Source organism: Fundulus heteroclitus, chromosome 6, assembly GCF_011125445.2.
Source record: "Fundulus heteroclitus isolate FHET01 chromosome 6, MU-UCD_Fhet_4.1, whole genome shotgun sequence".
In the NCBI taxonomy this organism is placed as follows: Eukaryota; Metazoa; Chordata; class Actinopteri; order Cyprinodontiformes; family Fundulidae; genus Fundulus; species Fundulus heteroclitus.
In genome coordinates, this window is record NC_046366.1 from 5,465,807 (window position 1) to 5,484,542 (window position 18,736).

At 43.3% G+C, this 18,736-nt stretch overlaps 1 protein-coding gene across 2 annotated transcripts in view; it reads right to left on the minus strand.

Annotated features, from left to right (window-relative positions):
* Positions 1–198: 198 nt before the first annotated feature.
* Positions 199–18,736, minus strand: part of LOC105925192 (TSC22 domain family protein 2) — a 33,414-nt gene continuing 14,876 nt past the window's right edge. The window contains exons 2-4 of one of the 2 annotated variants that reach the window (XM_021315627.2): positions 14,724–14,798; positions 2,469–2,520; positions 199–2,103 (exon numbers count right to left, since the gene is read on the minus strand). In XM_021315627.2, the coding sequence (XP_021171302.2) occupies positions 1,777–2,103; positions 2,469–2,520; positions 14,724–14,798 (454 nt within the window). In that variant the 3' untranslated portion in view covers positions 199–1,776. The remainder of the gene's footprint in view (positions 2,104–2,468; positions 2,521–14,723; positions 14,799–18,736) is intronic. The other variant, XM_012860919.3, reaches the window with a different exon arrangement.

Sequence of the window (18,736 nt, forward strand, 5' to 3'; positions counted from 1 at the left end):
TAACCTTTTAAAGCTTCAGAAGTGAACAGCGCTGGTGCTGGTGGACGGTGTAGAAATGTTAAACTGGTTTAGAGGGTGGGGGCGTGCATCCAGGTGTGGTTGGAGCCATGAATGGCTCCCGCATCGTGTGCTGCACTGAGCCGGTGGCGTTCCCCGTACGAGCAGAGCCGCCACGCCAAGAGCGAATACAAGGACATCTTGGAATCTGAATATTGCTTTTATTTAAATACAATAAAATTTGCAAAGTAACAAAACTATCGGCATATGAAATTCAAACACCATTTAAACAAACAAAACATGGCTCACTTCATTTTTCTGCGACTAGTGTCGGCAACACTAGGGTTTTATTTTCAACGCGCTGCCCCCCCCCCCCCCCGATTTACACTGTTCAGACTATCTTACAATAAGAGTGCTGAATAAAAATGAGGTAAGAAAGTGGTTTGAAGGTTACAGATCATGCAGAACATGCTGAACAGCAACAAAAATATTCTTGTGTAGGAGAAAGTAACAAAACAAAAAAAACAAAAAATCTCATGTGCATCTCTGAAAGAATGGATTCACACAGCTTTTCATCTTTGGTTGACGTACGTTGAAGTATGTTGGATGAGTTCACAGCTTCTCTCCCCCCCTTTTCTCAGGAAAACCAGTGGAGATCAAACTGAACGTAAAGAGGGGGGCATGGTAATACTCTTAAATTCACTTTAAGATCAAATAACTGGGTCTTCTTCAACCGCCCCCTTTGCTGGCTTATATTAACATCTGAAGTGGACAGGTGCCGTCGCCCGTCAAGGCGAATAATACTTTATACTATACAAAAATGTACATTCTATGGAGCTCAAGCTATGGAATTGGCAAATTGCAGCGTATTATCTGAGTTAGTGTTTAACTTCTGTCAGAATTGTATTTTATTTTGTTTTCACAGAGGGCAGCCTGGGAAGTGTGGCTGAGCTGTTAAAACACTGGAAAAAAAAAAAGAAGAAAATAGGGAAAGGAGGAAGAAAGGAGTCACGGGCCACTGTTTAACAGCTTTCATCAGATTGTTCAATGGTGGAAATAGCAGCCCTGTAATAAATAAAACACTAATAACAGTAGGAGGACTGACAAGAGTTGGACTTGATGCAAGGTAACGGCAGCGGTGTGGCGCTCCGGAGGAAAATGACAAAAACAAAGACTAAACCCAAAACTAAATAAAGACTCTCCCAGTTTTACATCCTGACATGAAGCAGCCAGGCAAAGAAACTCCCCCGTCTACCCCCCCACTCAGTCTCATTTAAAAAAATATGTTCTACTTCCTGTCTGTCTCTTCCTGGCGGTGAACCCCTTTGCTTTCTGAGCCTCCACACCGAGGGCGTTTGGGGTCAGGCGGTGAGGTGGAGCGGTTCTGCTTGGTCCTGATCAGAGAGGACCGGACCAGAGGCAGAAGCTAACCAGCGTTGGAGCGAGCTGGACCATGACCCCCACCTCCCCCCACCTCCCTGAACGCTCCCTCTGACACTCGATGATTGCATTAACACTGGAAAGGCCCACGGTACAGACGCACGCATACATTCCAGAACCTGTTCACAGTCTCACTGGCTCACTCTCTCTCTCTCTCACACACACACACACACACACACACACACACACACACACACACAAGCACTGTACTCTGTGGTCAAGCTGGTGGCTAAAGACAGTTTTTTCTTCTTTCTAATTTCACATAGACTAATTATATTAAGTTGTACAAGAAGAAGCTCTTCTTTATTCCTGCCCTGCACAAAGCAGGGCAGATGCACTTCAAGCGGAGGTGACGTTGGGCTGCGGTTGCTGGCCGCCGTCGAGCGGAGTCTGGGGCTGAGGCTGGAGATGGAGCTGCTGGGGGATGGGATGGAGCTGCTGAAGGCTGGAGGAGGCGGCGGACCCGGGAGCGGCGACGGCGGCAGGGACGACGGCGGCGCCCGTCTGAGCGGACAGCTGAGACAGCTGCTCGCTGCTGGCCAGGGACTTGAGCACGGCGTTTTCCCTCTCCAGCACAGAGTTCCTCTCAAACAGCTCCTTGATCTGCTCCTTTAAGACCTCCACCTCCTCACGCACCGCATACATCAGATGGCTTTTCACCAGGTCCTGGAGAACACATGACATGATGGGTCAACGGTGCCGTGGCAGGGGGGTGCTAAACTACAACTATCTGGTTAAAAGCTGCTTTAGGTCATTTAACCTAAAACTCACGACAGGGTCATTCATTCATTCATCCATTGGCCACTGATGCATTTTTTATTAGCAGTAAGCCATAACCATCTAAATTAAGACAAATAAAGGCCTGAAAGATTTCCTTTTGACTTTAAATAAGCAGATGTCAATAGGCAGCACACATCACTTTTTGCAGCGAATGAATGAAATAACTTTTGAGCACATTTATATGCTTTTAAATAAGAAAAGGCAACATTTTTGTATAGAACAGATAACTGATTGGGTAATTGATGACTTACCATTGCCTGTTCAATTTTATTATCAATGGCAACAATGTTGGTTCCAGAGGCACTGAAAGAAAAAGAAGAAGGAATTAGATTTGTTTTGGTTTCCCAGCATGCACTGCTCATTTATCCACTTTTCTTGCTCCAGAACTCAACGACACTGAAAACAAAAACAAACAAAAAAAACATCCAATAGAGGAAACTAAATGAAGCCGATTGTAGATTGCATCAGTCACTGTGCATGTGGGGAAGATGACCTGGTGTAACCTGGAGTAAAGACGCTAAACGTGGCCTTATCAACACATCGCTGCTGACGTTTATTCTTTAAAAAAAAAAAAAAAAAAAAAAAAAAATCAGGAATTTCCTGGCTCCCTGAAGCTCACTGAACACAGAAATGAGGGAAACCTGACCTACGTGAACAAGACAGAGAAGACAAGCCGGCTTGTAACGACAGATGGCTTGTTAGGAGGCTGTTTGGAAACAAATAAAAAAAAAAAACCTGAGGACGGCAGCAGCTCACGCTTTAGAGGCCCGCTGCCTGATTCTCTTCACAGGTTCCAGCTACAAACCCGGCTGGGTCACTTATCGGGTTATTACACAGCCCTGCGCCATTCAGGTAAAAGTGGAAGGAAGAAAACACGTAGTTTTAAAAGGGTCTCTATCTGAAAAGTGTGGCTGCATGTTTATTCAGCCCTGCTCTACTCGGACACACACAAAATGATCTAAAAGCAACGGGCGGAAGAAAAGTCCCATAACCAGGAGCTGTTTTTTTTATGTGGCTCTAAATGCAGCTGTTCTGTTTCTGGCCTCAGAGCTTTATTAGAGATAAACATCATCACAGAGACCAATACAGAACGAATGAAATCACTCCAGCATCACAGAAACCAACACAGACCGAATGAAAACACTCCAGTATCACGCTTGTGTTGGGCTGTCACACAACTTCCTGATAAAAGCCACTAAAGTTTGTGGTTGTGATGTGACTAAATGTGAAGCAGGTCCAGAAATATGACGTTCAGCGCGGCCCTGAGCATGTATGAGCGAAGATTGAGCCAAACGCCTTTGTCCACTAGAGGGCGACAGCCAGCTTCCTGTCCAGCCATGGCCGTCAGAGAGCATCGGTAGAACGGAGCGTCTCCAACTACAGCAGGGATCATTTAAACATCAGAAACAGGTCGTCTAACAAACGGGAGGCGCTCCTAAAACACACCGCCCTCCTGTCCCTCGGGCGGGGACTAGATGTTCTGTTCCTCCGCAGTCCGGCTGGTGAGCATGAGCGAGCGAGCGGGGCGGAAACGCTCAGTTGATGCTTATCAGTGGGATGTACTGGAGAGGAATGTGACCCACACCTCTGCTGCTCTGAAGCCCCGTCACTCACAGCTCCTGCCTTCGCTCCCTCCTCCTCCTCCTCCCTAACATCTGTTCATCAGCTCTGGGACACACGCCCATCAATGGATGGCACACAGGGATTGGGCCTAATGCAAAGAAACTCTGCACCAGCTTCTAGCACAGCTCGTAGATCACAGCGGATCTGATCAACATTTCTTTAGTTTGCTCAACCTTTCCTGTGATTACAGTAACTGGTTAAAAAAACCCTGAACAAACCAGCATCTACTTTTATTCATGTGTAAAAGCATTGACAGATAACTGATGGTCAGCCCATAACTCTCCATGAGCTCACTGGTAAAGGCAGTGGAGGGAGTGAAGCCTGCTCCCCTGGAGGCTTTCCTGCAGGCGGAGCAGAAACTCCTGTAATCACACCGGGGACTGGAAGAGGAGGAAAATTCAAAACACTTGCGTGTATTGTCGCTGGGACACGTGTCAGCGACGGACCGGTTACCACGGGGACGGGGAAACATCAATACCACAACAACCGTTCCTATGAAGTCAGAGCCGCTCAAGAGATGGGAGCCGAGGCTTTCGGGGCCAGCTGTGGCTCTGCTGCCTGGGGCAGATTCTGCTTCAGTCATCACGGTTCGGGCTCACGCTCCTGACTTTAGTTACTCTGATGCACGCAGAACAACGAGCCAGATCAACGCCATATTAGGACAGCGTGTGGTAATCAGAGCAGAACCTCACAGAACAACTGCCACAGGTGAGGAGGAGGAGGGAGTTCTGCAGACCAGTGAAGGAACGGCAGAGGAGCAACTTGTTTTAGCGCTCTAAAGGAGACCGTCGGTACCGCCGTGTGTAAAGCTGAGCCTCTGAGGCCGATGCGCCGGGCTGAAATGAAACCACGCTAATGAGGCTTTCAGCTCACTGATTGTGCAACAGATACTTGTGTAAACCGCTCCGTCAACAAGGCTGACATTTATGAGCTCTGCGTACACATTCCCATACAGCGCGGGCCGTAAAAAAAGGAATGCCAATAAAAGCCCATTGGAGAAAGCAAAGCGTACAGGGGAGCAGCGTGGGCCTCGTCGGGCCAGCAGGTCGCCCTCACCTCACGGGACAGAGCAGGCTTCCCTCAACATGGCCGGCCACACGACGCGGCGAGGAGTACAGAGACCGACGGGCGGCTCCTGACGCCGGGCCGCCACGTTAATTCGCCCGATCAGCAGAGATGCATGCAGCACCTCGCAGATATTCACCCCCCTTCAACGTTCTTCCTTTGTTGGTGATTTACAACCAAAAACTCCAACAGAGTTGACTGGGATTTATGAGACGGACCGACAGACACAGTGTCCGTTTGAATAGTTGGGGGTCAAAGGTCAACTCCATCTAGTCCAGCGACTTCTGATCCAACAGCAGGACTTATCTTCTACTTCCATGTGGGTGTTATTTTAGCTGCCAGACGATGAGCGGCGGTCATGTCTTCAGACGAGCCGGCGCTGTGAGCCAGCAGAGAACACGACGAGGAAGTGCAGAACCTACAACCATCCCGAGCAGAAGTTTAGGCGCTAATGTCATGCAGACGCTTAGAGTTGTGAACCAGCGTGGGTCAGACCGGGGTTATATTTAGAGCCTCAGCTCAGCCAACAAGGTGCATGCAAATGAAAAAGGAAAGGGAGCCGGTGGGATTGTGGCGAGAACCACACGTCTGACAGGAACAGGAAGTGTAAAGGCTGCTCTGTCCTCACTACATAAATGATCGTTTTGTCACTTTCACGTCAGGGTGAGTTGGTGGCTTAAAGTTCCACGTTGTCATAGTTGACCGCTTGCCTTCTTGTAGAAGGTGAGGAAATCTTAGCTAAGGGTGATTTTGTAGTTTCTGATGCGAGTCTGCAGGTCATTATCCTTCTGATAACAAAAAAGATGACGGTGCGTTTCAGTCCGCTGACATTCAAAGCATGGATGGAGCTCTGGGGCAAATGCCACAGCACCACATTTCTCCTCTCTCGTTCATCAGTCCACAATCTAAATGTCAAAGTACTGCACTGCTAAAAAGTTTTTGTGACTAAGGAAGGGATTTTTGGGCCCACTCTTCTTCACGCCGTTGCTTCCGATCTTTCTCAAAGTTTTTCGATCAGGATGAGGTTGAGACTTTGATTAGGCCACTGCAACGAATCCATTTCTCATCAAATTAGTCCCACTCCACACAGCACACCAAATCCCAATGGGTGCAATATTAATGTGCAACTACACTGCAGACTGCAACAAACCACTCTGATACACTTCTTGGTAGATTTTTACATTCCATGTGCAGTACTTTCAGGTTCTGCATGCCAATAATAAAACTCTCTGGTTGGATAAGCTCTCACTGGCAGTGGAGCTAAAACCTGATCCAGATTTTAGAGCAAGACGCTAAAGCTCACAGAGAGTGACCTGCATGTTATAATGAGTGAAGTAAACACAAGTTAACTGAAACAAATATCAAAGTATGTCCTCCTGGCATGGTGCAGCATTATCGCAAACTTTAAATTAAGACTGTACTAGACAACCATCTTTAATTATCTTGGATTTTAACTAAATGAACTTGTCTTGGAAATCTATAAGCAAACATCTGTATGATGGCTAAGATGCTTGATTATATTTCTTTTTAATTGTTGTGCAAATTAACTACATTTTGCAACTTTAACTCCAAACTGACTTTGGGAGTTTTAAAAGACAGATTCATTATTTGTATGCAAAGAAACATACATTTCTCTGGTCCGTTGGATTCTAGGGAGTCAGTCAACCCCAGCCGAAATATCCCAAAAACCTTAGATGATAAAAAATAAATCCAGAAACGGGCTGAGAGAGTCAGAGGGGTTGCGTAATGCAAGGATTTTAACGCTGATCCCACAGTTTTCTCTCAACGGCGGTGACAAAGTACAATTGTGAACTAGTGCAGGTCAGAGATGCCTAGAAATCAGGTGGTGCCCCGCTGGTCAGCTTTATGCTGGACTGGCAGTGACGGCTGATCACCTGGTTGGAAGCTAAGCCACCAAACATGAGTCCTACCAGGTCAGCGCTGACGACGCTCTGCGGCGTGGAAGTTCACGGAGTAAAGAGACAAAGCTGTTTAAGATGGCGTCACAAAATGTGTAAAAAGCTTCTAGAATGGAAGCTATCTTTTTATGGAGGCGTGTTATATTCAGCAGATAACAGAACGCTGACGATGTTTTAGTCTTAAGTCCAGTTGTTTGGGCCGTGGGACATGCTGGAAAGAGAAATGTTGGCAGCATTTTGGAAATCCAACACTAAGGGCAATGGTCCACTTGCTTTAAAAGGACGGCCTTAGGGACTACTGTTAGTCATGGCCTCCACGGTAACCACTAATAGATGCTAAGACTAAGAAGTTTAAAATTTTGTCTCTGTAATCATTTTGCTTCTGATAAATAGTGAACTCCTTTTAAATGCAGAGCTGTGTGACGCACACTGCTCACACACACACACACACAAAATGGGACGCTGCATCTGGTCCTCATCTCAATAATCGACAACTTATCAGTGGAAGGCTGCTTAAAGATCTTTTCTATTTTTCTGTTAAATATTGAGTTTGAAACAGCAGTTATTTCTTTTATAAAAAAAAAACTATCCAGCTATGATACTTTGATATGAAGCACATCACCTTCGCAGATGTGCAAAAGAAAGCTTTCCCTGTATAACATCTGGAAAAGGACTAAATAAGGTATGTTGTAAGTTGGTTTTAGTTGGTTTGTTGAATAAATACCTTTGTCCCCATAACCTGGAGGAAGTTACTGACTTTATGGCAGAGACGCCCACCTCTGTAACCTTATTGTTTTTGTTTTAAGCATTTTATTATTCAGACCAGTCTACTTTTAATCTAGCCAGAAAGTTAAGTATTTGGTTTGTTTCCAGCTCATGAAAACAAATCACAATCAGCTAAAATCACCATCATATAGGGCTGGGCGATATAGCTTAAAATAAAATCTCAGACTTTATTATGCCAAATCTGATTTATCAATTTTATTCCTTCTTTTAGTTTCACAAAAAGAAATTGAAGATATTATTTTAAAAACTTGTTTTTATCTCAAGATTTCATTTGGGAGTTGACCTGAATTCAAAGTGCAACTAAATACCAGCTGTGAAACATGCTTGTAAAACAAGATGGCGGCCCTGCCATTGTAAACGATGAAAATATACCAAAATGTCTGCTGCGAGTGGTATTACACAATGAACTAAGAAAAACCTTCACTTACCTTGTGTAATTTCAAACTAACGTAAATGAGTAAATTAAAGTGACTCGCATTATGGTAAAAAATTTTTTTTTTTCATATTTACAACATTTTGACAACATACTTTCCTAAACATATTCATCATTGCTATTCTCATGCTATTCTCCTCATGGCAGCCCAATGAGGGCATTGGCAAAATAAAAGCCCTATTTTCCAAAAATTAAATCTTAAAAAAATTGTTAATTTGAATTAATTGATTATATCAATGTATCACCCGGCCCTTCCAACAGTCAGTCTAAACTTGAGAAAAGCAGAGATCGGAGATCTGCCTCAATATCTGATTGGTGTCTAATGCTCCAATAAAAATTAAGAAAAGTAGGTCATGAAGTTAGATTGTAACAGAAAAGCGTGCATCACAGAAAAAAAACGAGAAAAAAAAAAAAAACTATTGGATAGGAAAAAAAAAAAAACATCATAGTAAAACCCTTCTTTGCGATTTCACACTCGACTTATTCCATGACTTCATCTTGTTTCGTAGGAAACGGACCCCAAACAAACCTGAGTAAAACTGGACAATAAGATCTACCAAACACGCCATCAGTCATCTCAGCTGCCATGGCAACACAAGCAGACACACCGAGAATCAGAGGTGAAGCTCAATGTTCGTCACCACGCTGTTAGGTCACCTCACTACTTTGCTACCTTCTCCAGAGAGCGGGGAGCGGGCCGGCTGCTTGGGCTCAGATCATACCGGCTGTACCGATCTGCTTTACACCAAGACTAACGCCAGTAAAGCAGAATGCTGATTATTTTTCTGAGTGTGCAGTTCCTCGCTGGCTGCTGACCGTGTGTCAGCTGTATATTCCTCTTAAAGTGCTTTCATTTCCTCTCACTCACTTATGCTTTAGCTGCTTCTTTTCCGTTCTTGTAAATGTCAGTGTAATAAAGTTCAGCTCCTTCAAAGAGGGTCCCTCACTGTTCACCTCCCACACTGTCGGATGGACAGTTTCTTAAGACTCAAGTAGCAATTGAGGGAAAGATCAACGTTTCACAAAGATAAACCACTGACTGGAATAAAACAGTCTGACTCAAAAAGCTACCAAGACAGCACAGGCAGAAAACTACAGATTTATGGTACCACGCAGATCTGACCATCACCTTCAAGACACCCACATTCTGACTCAACCAACTTCAAATGTTCAGGTAAGATCAGATATATGCTACACTTAGCACCAACTTAAGGAAACCGGGGTTTGATCAATCATTGTGACAACGCTTCTTGATGACCAGAAGCATTGAAAAGTTGGTTTATCTCCCCTTAAATGGCGCAGCAGCTTATTAGGGAATTGCATTTGTGGGTAGAACAGCCAAGTTCAGTATGTGGGAGGAAAACTCGCTCGGACCTAACCTTAAGTTACACGAAACATCATTAAATCGACATTAATGCTTCTTATTAGTGTTGCACCGATGCCATTTTTTGGCCCCGATACCGATACCTGCCTGTGCAGTATCGGCCGATACCGATACCATTACTTTGAAATTTATGTATGAGTGTATATATGAAGAACAGCATACTACTTGGATGTAAAATAATTGCCATCATGGCTTTGTCAAGCTGCTACCTTATTAAAGCAGGAAAAAAGACTAATACAAAGTGAATCCAGTAGAACTAGTGAGTGTCGGGAGACACTCACTAGAGTGTTGGTACTCGCCGATATCGATACCACCATTTTAGTGCGGTATCAGCGCCCCGGCTGATACTGGTATCGGTGCAACACTACTTCTTATTAATGCTGTAATAACACTCGTAGCACTATCGGACGATGGCAGAGTCAAACGAAGACCAGCATTAGGTTTAAATGCTGTAGTTAGATTCACTAGGGCAGTAGCAGTAAGTTAATCGGGAAGCTATTAGCGACTGATGCTAGCGGACATTCGGCACTCTTTTAAAAAGGCTTTTAAGCTCCATTTGGTTGTAATGAGCGAACTGAAAACCACAAACATCAATGTCCCATTGGTAGATAAAACCCTTATGGAGATAAAGTTTGTCATAACTGTAAAACACAGCCAGACACAGCAGCAAAGTTTTGTTTCAGAATTGCTAGCGGGCATAGCCTGTAAGCTCGGTCTTTTTACCTCGATTAAACCGTAAAACAAAACGCTAAGACAGCATTTGACTTTCCCTCCCTAACTGCCAAATCTCTGCCTTTGTCTGGTTGTGGCGACGGGGCATCCGGGTCTGAGGTAAAGCTGCTTGTCAGAGCCGGGGGCGAGGAAGCGGCTGCTGGGGGGAGTTGGCAGGCTGGCCTAGCGTGGCTGTGGAGGTGGGGGTGACAGCGTGGGAATCTCTGCACTCCTGACCCGGGATATGGCTCGGATCCCGGGTCAGCTGCTTTGATTTTGATTCACAGAATCCAAATCACTGTAGCTTGGTTCCAGCCTACGCCCCCATACGGCAGGTCTCCGAACTCCATTCGGGTCCACAGACAGGGAGACAGAGTTTCTTCCCAGTGTGGTTGACGAACAGCGGTGAAAGAGATGAGTGTCCCCCTTATTCTGCTCCGAGCAGCGGGCGAAAAGAATGTATTTTTTCAATGGCCGGGGGCTTCATACAGTGGGCCCCCTGCTGTGAGAACAGTCACTTGGGAGGCGTGACTGCACCGTCCCTTACATTTATTGTGGCCTTAGATCAGTTTTAGAGTCTTATGTTATTTTCCTGTTGGCTGATTTCACAACAACAAGTTATTTTTGTTAAAATGTTTTGTTTCATCTCCTACAGACTTTTTCAGTCTGGAGGTGTGAATCAACTTTGTCACAGTTAAACTTGTTGACCCACTATGTAATCTAAACAGGCTGTTAACATACAAAGAGGACCATCAGGCTATCAACCCATCATTAGTTCTCTGATGGACGCTTGTTGTTCCCAGGGGGCGGAGTCATGCTCGCAATAACATTATTGTAAGAGGGGGACAATTGAAACCAGAGGCCACCGTCCTGTTTAAGAATGGGCTTTACTTCGTCACATTAAGGGCTTCCTTTACTCCTCTCTCAAATCAACGTTCCTCTCCATCCAGGATGAGAACATTTCACCCCTGAAAGAGTGACCACTGGTCTGCAGATAAGTGTAAATGGCAGAATCTTAGCCTGATGATGTTGCTCTTCTGTACTGGGCCGTCCTTTTGGCCAGAGGCTGATTTGTTTCCCTGACGATGTTTAACTGACCCTTAACAGTGATGTTATTTATGAAAAATACATTTCGCTGTCAGGAAAAGCAATGACTACCCAGTATCTGGTCAATATTGAGGGAGTTGAAATACTAGTGTAATGTGCTGCGTGTTATTGTAATGCACCTTGAAATCAACTTTTTTTATTATTTTTTTTAAATTAAATTGGCTAAATAAACCCAATGCTGGTATTAGTTGACTGGTTTACCTTTACATATGATACCTTTTACACTTTAATCTTTAAAAATCTCTGTTTAATAGCCCCAAATAGGAAAAAACTATATGCTTATGTTAAACGCTTTATTTGAGCAGAACTCGTTCAGGAAAGGCTGAACTGTACTATTCTTCCCTGAATCCGTTTTACACTTTGATTTGAAGATGTGGTCCTTCAAAACCACTTGAAGCATGGGGAACAGAAAGAGGGTGAACTCCCACAGTAAATCAAAAAATGTTTTACATAAAATTGTTTTGTAAAAAATTATTTCAGATTTTGTTAATCCTTTTTCAGTCAATCTGTCAGTGTGAGATTATCGTACTGAAATGACAGCTGCATTTCTGTTCCAGCTTTGTATACCAGCTGAACCGGAGGTGCCCTGGAAACGCAATAAACCAGGAAGAAAAATGCTTCGTACAGCCCCAAAAGTTCTTTTTTTTTTGTTTTGTTTAGTTTTCATTCATTTAATGAACATGAAACCAAAAAAATTATGTGTTGTTGAATAGAGGTGCGTAGAGAGCGAACTGGCTGATCTCCATCCCCAGATGGCTGACTGATGCATAACAAGTCTAGTTATCTATGATCACATATTGACCTGTTGACCTCGTTTTCTTTTTTTGAACATGAACATTTATGCATGTCAAAAACATAAACATGTTACTTTTCAGCCAATTACACCACTTCCTAAAAAAGTGCTGCTAAAAGCTGAGGAAATTGGTGTTAATAAACATGCCAACGCATCCCCAACCGCAAGCGGTAAAGAGTGAACATGAGCAAAATGGTGATCAGGAATCAGGAAGCAACATCTGCTTCTAGTGAATTCATTTTGGAGAAGCCGCATGCAGAGAGGGTACAACAGCTAGTGTGAATGAAAACAGGACAAAGCAAACGGCAAAAAGCAGTAACTACTGGTAGGCCGACACACCTGTGCACATTCATGATCTCTTCCTAATAAAACGATGTTAGTCTCTATAATCAGCTCTTTTGGGTTATTTCTGCAGGGCAATGAAGACTGCAGATCCATGTTGTCTTCAGTACTCCTGGTGGGAAACGGATATCTCCAAACAAACTGAATTCAAAACGGAGCTGAATCAGTGGGATTCAGCACAGGAGCGTTTTATTCACAGTATTTCATCTTTTCCCTTTTGGTCAGACTACAACCACACACCAAGACACATTTCCTTTGGGACAACAAAGTTGATCTAATCTAAAATAAACCAATATATTGTCTTTTGAAGGTTAACTTGATAGAAATCCCAATTGTGATGTAGCAATAAATGATCTGCTGATTGCTCTGAAAAGTGTGGCATGCAGCCCACTTCAGCCATCCACTGCCTTCATCAGTCACCTAAGTGGTAAACAGATTCCCCCTGAGAGAAATCTAAGCCGAGCATAAATGCAGCTGCTCCATGAAGGCCTCAGAGGTTTGTTAGAGAACACCGGAGAACAAACAGCGTCATGAAGAACAAGGAACACAGCAGACAGGTCAGGGAGCAAGACACGGTTCTTAAACAATCCCCCAAGCTTTGAGCCTCTCACAGAGCTCGGTTCAACCCGTCAGCTGAAAACGGAAAGATGGCGGCCCATAAAGACCAACGCGCCAGGCAGGGAGAGCATCATTCAGAGCAGCAGCCAACTCTGGCCACACAAAGTCTGGTCTGTCACAACTTATAGAGGGGACCAAAAATGCTGGTCAACATACTCATAGGAAGGTTTATAGAAAAACTAACCCTGCACATCACCCTGAACACACCGTTTCCGTTGTAAAACATGGTGGGGGCGGCATCATGCTGTCAGCCGGGACAGAGAAGGTGGTCCCAGCTGATGGCTAAACTGGCTGAGCTATAAGTAGGCCAATCATAGAAACAAACCACACAGATGCTACAAAAGATTTAAGACCGAGGGGGAGGTTCAGCAGGTCGTCGACCCTAAACAATCAAATTCAATTCAAGTGTACTTTATTGAGCACACTTGAGTACACTAAAAGGACCAAAAATAGCTCTCCACATAGGGCTGGGCAATAACTCGATTCATTTGAATTTACCATTTTTTAAGACTTAATTTTTGGAAAATCAGGATTTTATTTAGCCAATGCACTCATTGGGCCTCCATGAAGAGAACAGCATGCAAATCTGAATATATGTTTAGGAAAATATATTGTCAAAACATTGAAAAAAGGAACCTTTTTCTTTACCATGATATGATTCTGTAATTTATTAATTTACTTATTTAAGATGGTTTGAAGTTATACAAGTGAAGTGAAGCCTGCTCTTAGCTCATGGTGTACCACCACTAGCAGCAAACATTTAGTTATATTTTCATCGTTTTCTATGGTAGGACCCCCATCTTATCTTAAAAGAATGTCTCACAGCTTGGATTTAGTTGCACTTTGAATTCAGGTCAACTCCCAGGCACAATTATTGACATAAAAGTACATTTTTAAAATAATTTTTTTTGAAACGAAAAGGAGGAGAGAAAAAAATAAAAAATAAATCAATTATCGATTTATCAGATTTGGTGTAATTTTTAAGCCATATAGCCCAGCCCTATCTGCACCTAATCTAACAGAGTTTGACCTAAAAATATCTACAGCAGAAGCTGGTTCTACAGGGTGCTGGCTCAAGCAGGATGTGTGATTACATGCGTACCCCACTTTTCAGTTTTTTACTCATCCAAATGAAACGGGCATAGTTTACCTTCAACTATGTGCTGTTATGTGTCTATCACATGGAATCTCCCTGAAATGCAGTCAGCTGTGTGGATGCAGTGGGACTAAATGTAACTCCATCTGAAGGTGTATGTCAAAACACTAAAAGGGCCTCTGGTTGTTTAAAGGATGAATAGAAAAGAAGGGAAATTCAGCCATAAGGACTGGCTGAACTGGTTTATAATCCGATTTCCCGTCTGACCATTTGTGTTGTTTGCCCCTTTGGACTGCGTGTGCTTTTGTTCATCTTTGAAACCCTAGAGCAGAGCAATTACCCGGGTACATAGGTCTATAGAAATGTTAGCGAAAGCAACCCCTGGTGATTCCCTGGTGACAAAGGTGTTATATGATGTCTGAGGAAGCGCTGGAGAACGACTGCGGGGGATTAAAGACAGACAGATCTTATAGAGGAGGCTACTGGCCAATGCTGCGCTCTCTGCCAAGCGTTGTTTCCAAACTCAGTCCATGCACGTGTCAAAAGCAAAGCTCACTGCTGCTGAACACCGCACGCGCTTTGTTACACTTTGGCAGGCCTGCCCGGTCCAATCCAGCACGGTACTGTACCTATCACTGTGAGCCTTTGAGTCTCTTAATCTGCTTCCAGACTGGAAGGCCTGGTAGAAAGCCATGGAGGGGTTCCTGTGTCAACCACATCCCAGGAAGAGAGAAGAGAAACAGTGAAAAAATAAAAACAGTGACAACAGACTGAATGGATTTTTAGAAATGCTTTTACCAACTTCAAATCCCATTAGAAGACTCCAAAGTTGCAGCTAACTAGGTAATGTTTATAGTGGGACTTTAAGGACGCTCAGAGAGGTAAATCTAAGTGGAGTGGAGCATGGATGCTGAAAGGCTGGACAGCTAGTTAAACTTTATGGGTCTCCTTCCTCCAGCCAGTTGACTGGAGTTACACAAGCTGAGCTACTTTGCAAACACAAATATCTACAAGTGTAATCATTCTCACATGTTAACCGTCTACTCTGCAGCTTTTTCTGGGCATTAGTCTGAGCTTCTCACTGTATAATAGTGCATGTGAGAGAGAACGACAAGGGCTGCTCTCCAACTCCTGAGCTGGAAATCTGTCGGCATGAAAAATATTCACACAATCAGATGTTCTGCGTTTTCTAAAGCAGACAAAATAACTTTCATAATCTAATCAGAAGTGAAGAAGAAGAAAAACGCTCCATATTCACAGGTCAGTATCTTTTATAACTGAACGAAGAACAAGGAGCGCTTCTTTGACCTCTGCTGGAGAATCAGATTTAGAGTTTTAAAACCACAGATGCACCCATGAACTGGCTGGTGTCTAGAATCGTCTGACGTTAAGCTTGCTTGGCTGGTTGGAAACTAAAACTTGGTTGTTTTTCAGGGTTTAATTCTAGTTTGAGATGCAGACATGGACAGTTCTGACTCCATTAACACATCAAAATCATCACATAAATGGTCGTTTCTAACCTTATTCTGGGGAACAGAGGTGAGACTTCAAGCAGGGGTGGGGTTGATATGAAGAAAATCTAATATCCTGATATCTTTGGGCTATATCACGATACACGATATATATCACGATATGTTCAAATAACCTTGAATAACAAATGTTTTTAGCCACATAGTGCCTAAAGTTGCATTGGTATATCTTTTTTTTAATAATTTTTTTTGGTTTGAAAAATTGATTGCAAAATAAAAATTAATTTAAAATGTTATATTTTAGCCATTTTTTTTCCATTACAGCTGCACATAGAAGCTTTTCACATATTACAATATTGTCACATTAAAGCTCTTTCGTGGTCAACACTGGACCTTAAAAAACAGAACATCCCAGCGGCCAAAAGGAACACCAAGGAAAAATCTGACACAAAATACACCTGAAATAAAAGGTATCTTAAAAATGTGACAATCCCAAAAACAAAAGCTTGTATTGTGACTATAAAATCAACTGACCAGTGGCAGCTACATATTCAGAGCATCTCAAAAATATTTACGTGGTTCTTTAGGTGCTGGGAAATTTTAAACAAACCGAATTTTTTCTGTCATATGGGATTTAGCAAAAGAAGATGCCTGTATCAACAGTTTTACGACCGGTTTTAATTAAAGTTCCCTTCAGGGTGTGGGGGTGGGATGGGGTGTCGACACGCAGAGTTTACAAGTGTCTTCATTTTGCACTGGATGACGTTTTAGGTGGAACAAATTTGTGCTACTGCTGCCTTTTGTGGCAATGGTGTTACGGCATGTTTGGCAAATTATTGCATTTTGTTTGACATCCTTCTTGTGAAAGCTGTTCAGATGCTGAAGGAGGAAGAAATCATCGCTATAGCGACTGATAATCAGAATCACAGCGCACGCCATCTATCGGCATTAAATCTCGTCCCATCTCGTTGTCCAGAACGAGACGGGACGAGTTCCCGTCTTCGTCCTGAGTTCTATGCAAGCGCCTCTAGTAAACACCCGGCACTCTGCACTGAGATCCTCCATCTCTGGTCTGTGATCGCTATGATGCCTATGTTGATGCCAGCGATCCCATCCATTTTAGACACACTGTAGGATAAAAATGATGCTACTCTTTCTCACGATGCTGTGTGATTCACTTTTTTTTTTTAGATGATGCAGATGATGATATAATGCAACAAAAGAAAGTAAAGAAAGGATACTGTGCAAATGAGTAAACCGGATTAATTCCAGTAATAAAAGATCCTTTCACAAAAAATCTGACTTATGATGATTGGTGCAAAACGCTGAAACCTGTAAGGCTGCAGATGTGATTAATCATTTGGAAACTCAGAGCAAAATTAGCTTCCAAAAGGTTTGTTTTAATTACTTCTTGCTTTGTAATTTATTAAACATTCAATGCTGCAACAAACTAAGAGTAGTGTGGCTCAGAAACGTTAACTGTAATGACAGTGAGGTAGTTCAGCTGTGCTGAAAACATGTTCCTGGGCTCTGGGACAAGAGGAGGTAATTAAAAGCTAAAGAGAAGAAAAAACATGGAGGAGCTCTCAGTAACACTAGGGCTGGATTTCTGTTAAAGAAGGTGATACCTGGGCTTGTTTAAATCAGATGAGCCGCTATAAAGCAGGCCAGAAGAAAAGCTGCTCTCCACTTCTGGAGGTCCTGGCCAGAGACAAACCCACGCTCTCAGCATGTCGCTGTCTCAAAGGCATGATAAGGAAAGTCGGGCTAATTAATAATCATATAGGTTATGAACTTTTAAAGCCTCCGGCATATTTACATCCTTGTCTGTATTTATGTGTTCACAAACACCAAAATCCATCTTGTACCACTCCGGTTTCCACCATTTGTGTCTGAACCAAAACCGGTTCGGGCCAATCACGTTGCAGTATTGAGGTTTAAGGCGGGACATACCGGTGTGACGAAAACAAGAGCGAACATGAGCCACAGCTGAACCAACACAACATGGCAGTGCAGGCAGGAGGACGCACTGCTGCCATCATGTCTGTTTTGTCAGAATCCACGATTTCTTCATTGATAGACAAGAAGTGCCTTAACTAGCTTAGCTCAGCTTCTTGTGGTTTCTCACAGCAGCTGCTGCTTAAATTTTAATCTGATACCGTGATTGGCTAAAACCAACCTCTGGTAGGCGGGCACTAGGTGTCGCTTCACCCAATCGGCCCACAGAGTTCTGCTGAAGGTCCCTCCTTCCCCCAAACGGATTCTAATGGAGCAAACCCAGATTGATGATGTGCAGAAAAGAAAGTGCTACTACACATTAGCAATCTGGCTAGCCAGGTTACATCTTTACATCCTTGCTTGTGACCAACGCCTCACTTAGGCTCCGCCTCCTCAGCAGAACTAGTATTCATCCGTTTGCTAGACCATAAACTTTTAGGCTTATAGCACCATAACAGTTTCTGATGAGTGACACCTGATGTGTTCTGGGCTCCTAATGACAGCAGTGGCACATACAGGTGGAAAGAGGAACGGCCTGTGTGTGAATGTTCCACCAATAATGGATTTAGAACCCTATCGTAGGCTGTTTACTTAGAACCAAATCATGACATGAGGTTGCCAAAGATCCCAACTCTGATGGTGATGGCACCACAGCGAAGAACCAAAAGGCTGTGCAAACATTAACGCTCTTCTGTCAGGAAGTTGTTCCTGAGAGAAGAAGACTCAAAGTTAAAAGTTTTCATCAGCAAAGTTCTCAGAAATGAAGCCAGAGGAAGCACTGGTTCTGTTTCTAACTCCATCAGCTCTCCCAATGCACCCAGCAGGCAAAGAACGGTTTCTTAAAGAACGTGTACCAACAACAGTACTGGAACTGCTTTGGTGGAAAAAATAAAGATATGTGAAATAACGGTACAGGCTGAATTTGGACGTGTGTAATACCTGGGGAAAGCTAACCATGATCGTCTTGCTAATCGCTATAATAGGATACTAATAAATCCTTAAAATGTCGCCTTTGTAATCATTTTGTCTTAAAAAAAGTTTAAGCCCCCAGCATACACACAATGTTCCTGGCCTCCTTAAAAATACATGTTTGTTCCAGATGCTAATATAAATAGGGAAATATATATATTTTAATTTCTGGGATTGAAGCAACTTGAAGCTAAAATGTGAATTGT